Genomic DNA, 6000 nt, shown 5'->3' on the forward strand with positions numbered 1-6000 from the left:
TGAGTGTCTGGAACGAGCTGCCAGAGGCAGTAGTAGAGGCGGGTACAATTTTGTCTTTTAAAAAGCATTTGGACAGTTACATGGGTAAGATGGGTATAGAGGGATATGGGCCAAGTGCAGGCAATTGGGACTAGCTTAGTGGTATAAACTGGGCGACATGGACATGTTGGGCCGAAGGGCCTGTTTCCATGTTGTAACTTCTATGATTCTGTGAATGATGGAGCAGGCTCGAAGGGCCAAATGGCCGACTCCTGCTCCTATTTTCTATGTTTCAACCTGTAATCAGTCTCCTCATGCACAGCCCCACCCTGTAATCAGTCTCCTCATACACAGCCCCACCCTGTAATCAGTCTCCTTAAACACAACCGCACCCTGTAATCAGTCTCCTTAAACACAGCCCCACTCTGTAATCAGTCTCCTCATACACAGCCACACCCTGTAATCAGTCTCCTTAAACACAGCCCCACCCTGTAATCAGTCTCCTTGAACACAGCCCCACCCTGTAATCAGTCGCCTTAAACACAGCCCCACCCTGTAATCAGTCTCCTCACACACAGCCCCACCCTGTAATCAGTCTCCTCACACACAGCCCCACCCTGTAATCAGTCTCCTTAAACACAGCCCCACCCTGTAATCAGTCTCCTCACACACAGCCCCACCCTGTAATCAGTCTCCTCACACACAGCCCCACACTGTAATCAGTCTCCTCATACACAGCCCCACCCTGTAATCAGTCTCCTCATACACAGCCCCACCCTGTAATCGGTCTCCTTAAACACAGCCCCACACTGTAATCAGTCTCCTTAAACACAGCCCCACCCTGTAATCAGTCTCCTTAAACACAGCCCCACCCTGTAATCAGTCTCCTTGAACACAGCCCCACCCTGTAATCAGTCTCCTTAAACACAGCCCCACCCTGTAATCAGTCTCCTTAAACACAGCCCCACCTGTAATCGGTCTCCTTAAACACAGCCCCACCCTGTAATCGGTCTCCTTAAACACAGCCCCACCCTGTAATCGGTCTCCTCATAGAAAGCCCCACCCTGTAATCAGTCTCCTTAAACACAGCCCCACCCTGTAATCAGTCTCCTCATACACAGCCCCACCCTGTAATCGGTCTCCTCATACACAGCCCCACCCTGTAATCAGTCTCCTAACACACAGCCCCATCCTGTAATCAGTCTCCTTAAACACAGCTCCACCCTGTAATCAGTCTCCTTAAACACAGCTCCACCCATTAATCAGTCTCCTTCAACACAGCCCCACCCTGTAATCAGTCCCATCTCATCTCTGTCTATGATGAGGTTAATAGAGTGTGGGATCTCAGACACCGTCTGCGATGGGGTTAATAGAGGGGGGGATCTCAGACACTGTCTACGATGGGGTTAATGGGGGGGATCTCAGACACTGTCTACGATGGGATTAATAGAGGGTGGATCTCAGACACTGTCTACGATGGGATTAATAGAGGGGGGGACCTCAGACACTGTCTGCGATGGGATTAATAGAGGGGGGGATCTCAGACACTGTCTACGATGGGGTTAATGGGGGGGATCTCAGACACTGTCTACGATGGGATTAATAGAGGGGGGATCTCAGACACTGTCTACGATGGGATTAATAGAGGGGGGATCTCAGACACTGTCTACGATGGGATTAATAGAGGGGGGGACCTCAGACACTGTCTGCGATGGGGTTAATAGGGGGGATCTCAGACACCGTCCACGATGAGGTTAATAGAGGGGGGATCTCAGACACTGTCTACGATGGGATTAATAGAGGGGGGGACCTCAGACACTGTCTGTGATGGGGTTAATAGGGGGGATCTCAGACACTGTCCACGATGAGGTTAATAGAGGGGGGATCTCAGACACTGTCTACGATGGGGTTAATAGAGGGGGGGAATCTCAGACACTGTCTGTGATGGGGTTAACAGAGGGCGGATTGTACCTTGTAATCTTCATAATCCTGGGTGTTGAGCAGTTGCTGCTTTGCCAGCTCCACTTTGTCCTCTGACCTTTCATCCGAAGGCTGCTGGTCAGCAACAGGCTGGTCATAGATGGGCAGCTCACTGAAGAAGAGCTCCTTCCACTCTGTCATTATCTTGGCTGGAATCAGGCTGAGAGAGGGAGGCAGAGAATTCAGACACAAACGGCTCGGCAGCTTAACGACTGTCTGCACAGCCCCCACCGTACTGCAGCCATGGAAGGAACCGTCTGATGTTACAAACCCAAACAGGCACCTACCTCATCGTCACCCCCTGCTAAAGCCAATGGCCAGCTATGTTCCATTTGGTGATCTCATCAAGGCAGCAGCTGGAAGCTACAATTGGCTTGGACACACTAGATTTAGGAGCAAGAAATCACTAGGGTATCTGCCCTGATTTCTATCTATTGACCCTTGTATTTATAGAGTTGTTCCCCAAGAATGCTACAACGACTACATAGAATCATACAGCACAAAAGGAGGACATTCGGCCCATCGTGCCTGTGCCGGCTCTTTGAAAGAGCTATCCAATTAGTCCCACTTCCCCGCTCTTTCACCATTGCCCTGTAAACCTTTTCCCTTCAAGTATTTATCCAATTCTCTTTTGAAAGTTATTATTGAATCTGCTTCCACCGCCCTTTCAGGCAGCGCATTCCAGATCATAACAACTCGCTGCGTAAAATAATTTATCCTCATCTCCCCTCTGGCTCTTTTGCTGATCACCTTAAATCTGTGTCCTCTGGTTACCAACCCTTTCGCCACTGGAAACAGTTTCTCCTTATTTACTCTGTCAAAACCCTTCATGATTTTAACACCTCTATCAAATCTCCCCTTAACTTTCTCTGCTCTAAGGAGAACAACCCCAGCTTCTCCAGACTCTCCACGTAACTGAAGTCCCTCATCCCTGGAACCATTTTAGTAAAATCTGAGAGTCAGAAATATCTGAGACGAGGAGCCATAAAATAACTTGAAAAGGGTTAAATTGATGAAATGGCAAAACAATTAAAGCAAATAGACTGGAGAGGGTTCTTTCACAATATCTCAATACAAGTCAAGCAGAACCCCTTTAAAGGTTTAATGCTGAACGAGCAGGAAAAATGCATTCCCAAAATCAGCAAGCTCAGGTTCAATAAACTGGATCCTAAATTGATCAGCGAACAAAAACTAGTACCTCCGCATGGAGCCAAATACAGAGACAGTCAGTGATAGACCATAAAAGACCCAAATACAGAGACAGTCAGTGATAGACCATAAAAGACCCAAATACAGACACAGTCAGTGATAGACCGAAATACAGAGACAGTCAGTGATAGACCCAAATACAGAGACAGTCAGTGATAGACCCATAGAAGACCCAAATACAGAGACAGTCAGTGATAGACCGAAATACAGAGACAGTCAGTGATAGACCCATAGAAGACCCAAATACAGAGACAGTCAGTGATAGACCGAAATACAGAGACAGTCAGTGATAGACCGAAATACAGAGACAGTCAGTGATAGACCCATAGAAGACCCAAATACAGACACAGTCAGTGATAGACCGAAATACAGAGACAGTCAGTGATAGACCCATAGAAGACCCAAATACAGAGACAGTCAGGGATAGACCGAAATACAGAGACAGTCAGTGATAGACCCATAGAAGACCCAAATACAGAGACAGTCAGTGATAGACCGAAATACAGAGACAGTCAGTGATAGACCCATAGAAGACCCAAATACAGAGACAGTCAGTGATAGACCGAAATACAGAGACAGTCAGTGATAGACCGAAATACAGAGACAGTCAGTGATAGACCCATAGAAGACCCAAACAGACTTGAAACTGATGAGCACTAAATAGTAAATATTGTAAACTTCCTCCGTGTATTGCTAAGGGAAGATTGAGCAACATGCCCTTCTCCAGACAGAGAACCAAAGTAAATTCAATGACTTCATTGTAATAGAAGTGGAAGAGCTCGACAGCTGAATGGGCCAATACAATAGATCCCCACGGACTGATGCTATTTATCCCGGAGTGCTGAGAGAGATTGCGGAGGAGATTTGTGAGGCACTGACAATCATTATGAGGGAGTCACTGCACATTGGGGAGAGACCAGCAGATTAGCAATAGGCTAACGTGGTGGCCATATTCAAAAAGGGGGACAGAGACACAGGAAGCTACAAACACATTAAGTCTTATTTCCATTCCATGTAAAATAACAGAAGCAATTATCCAGAGTAAAGTGAGCATCTCTTTTACAACAATAACCTGGTATACAGCAGTCGGCACGGATTCAGAAGGAACATCCAGCCTGAATAACTGCCTAAGGGACAAACAACCCAAGTGGACTGTGGAAAACCCTATAATGTGGGGTATCACAACTTTCAGAAAGCTTCTGATACAATTCCAAATGGAAGCAGTGCTGGGGTGGGTGGAGGAGTACTGGAATCGATTGAGAACAGTTCTAGCAGTTCAAAACTGGGTAGCCATGAGGTGCTGTGGGCCATCAGCAGCAACATTCCACCACAATCTGTAACCGTATGGCCCAGCATATCCCTCACTCCACCGTCACTATCAAGGCAGGTGACCAACCCTGGTTCAATGAGGAGTGTAGAAGAGCATGCCAGGAGTAGCACCAGGTGCACCTAAACATGAGGTGCCAACTTGTTGAAGCGACAATAAAGGATTACATGCACGCTAAGCAGCGGAAACAGTGTGCTATAGACAGAGCTAAATGATCCCACAACCAGCGGATCAGGTCAAAGCTCTGCAGTCCTGCCACATCCAGTCGCGAATGGTGGTGGACAATTAAGCAACCAACAGGAGGAGGAGTCTCCATGAACACTCCCATCCAAATGACGGCGGAGCCCAGCACTTGAGTGCAAAAGACAAGGCTAAAGTGTTCGCAAACATCTTCAGCCAGAAGTGCTCTTGAGGTCTCCACCACCACAGATGCCAGTCTTCAGCCAATTCGATTCACTACATGTGATATCAAGAAAGGTCCAAGTCCACTGGACACAGAAAAGATTGTGTGTCCCGACAATATCCCAGCTGGAGTGCTGAAAACCTGTGCTCCAGAACTAGCAGCGCCCCTAGCCAAGCTGTTCCAGTGCAGCTACAACACTGGGATATACCGGAGAACGTGGAAAATTGTCCACAAAAAGCAAAATGTAACCTGGGCAATTAGTGCCCCATCAACCTACACTGAATCACTGAAAGCTTAAACTGTAAAACCCAGCTGACCGATACTGCCTGGGGCATGTGAGGGAATTCCTGCCTGGCCTTGTACAGGGGGAGCCCCCCACCCGTTCAGTGAGGTAAGAGGGGGTCACAGCCAGAGGGGAGGGACTCTGATCGTCCGATTCCCACATCCCCAGCAACTCAGTTGGTGTGGGAGGGATTGCCGGCCGATATTCCAGTGAGGGTCCGAGCGGGGGATCTGGGCCGGGGTCCCCTGAAGAGGAACCCCAAGGGCAAGTGATTATTTTCAACAATTTCAATGCAGCCCCCACCTTAGGAAGGAGGCCGTGGGGGCATGGCTTTATACATTCGGGGGAGATGGGGGGAGTGAGGCGGGGTCGGGGGGCGAGGGATTGCGGGGGGGGCGAGGCGAGGGATTGGGGGGGGCGGGGGGGGGGGGGGGGGTGGCGAGGGATTGGGGGGGTGACCGCCCACTTCCCCCACCCCACATGTGGGTGAACGGCAGCGTTTGCCCCCAGCCACAGCCCATGTGCCAGGCCCGCTCTGGGATTCCACCTACTTCAGTGTGAGCTGGCGATATTCTCCGACCTTGGTCGCCAGATCCACGATGTGGTCCACGACCTCCCAGCACAAGGTGTAATGCTTGCGGAATCGTTCCTCCGCCCGCTCCGCCATTATCCGCTCGTGGACTTCCCGTTGTTGCTGGGTCTTCTCCACGTGCTCCAGTTTCTCTTGCCTCGCCAAGACCTGTGAAAGTAAATCACACATCGGCCCTTACTCTGAGCGACTTACACAGGTTTCAGCCGCGGGTTCCCACAGATTCTGCA

The 6000-nt window shown here is 49.4% G+C and overlaps 1 protein-coding gene across 1 annotated transcript in view; it reads right to left on the reverse strand.

The window, feature by feature from the left end:
• spef2 (sperm flagellar 2) overlaps window positions 1-6000 on the reverse strand; it is a 326363-nt gene that overhangs the window by 289102 nt on the left and 31261 nt on the right. Inside the window, exons 6-7 of the mRNA XM_067982078.1 lie at window positions 5733-5920; window positions 1951-2119 (exon numbers count right to left, since the gene is read on the reverse strand). Coding sequence (XP_067838179.1) covers window positions 1951-2119; window positions 5733-5920 — 357 coding nt within the window. The remainder of the gene's footprint in view (window positions 1-1950; window positions 2120-5732; window positions 5921-6000) is intronic.

This window comes from Heptranchias perlo, chromosome 4 (assembly GCF_035084215.1).
Source record: "Heptranchias perlo isolate sHepPer1 chromosome 4, sHepPer1.hap1, whole genome shotgun sequence".
Classification (NCBI taxonomy): Eukaryota; Metazoa; Chordata; class Chondrichthyes; order Hexanchiformes; family Hexanchidae; genus Heptranchias; species Heptranchias perlo.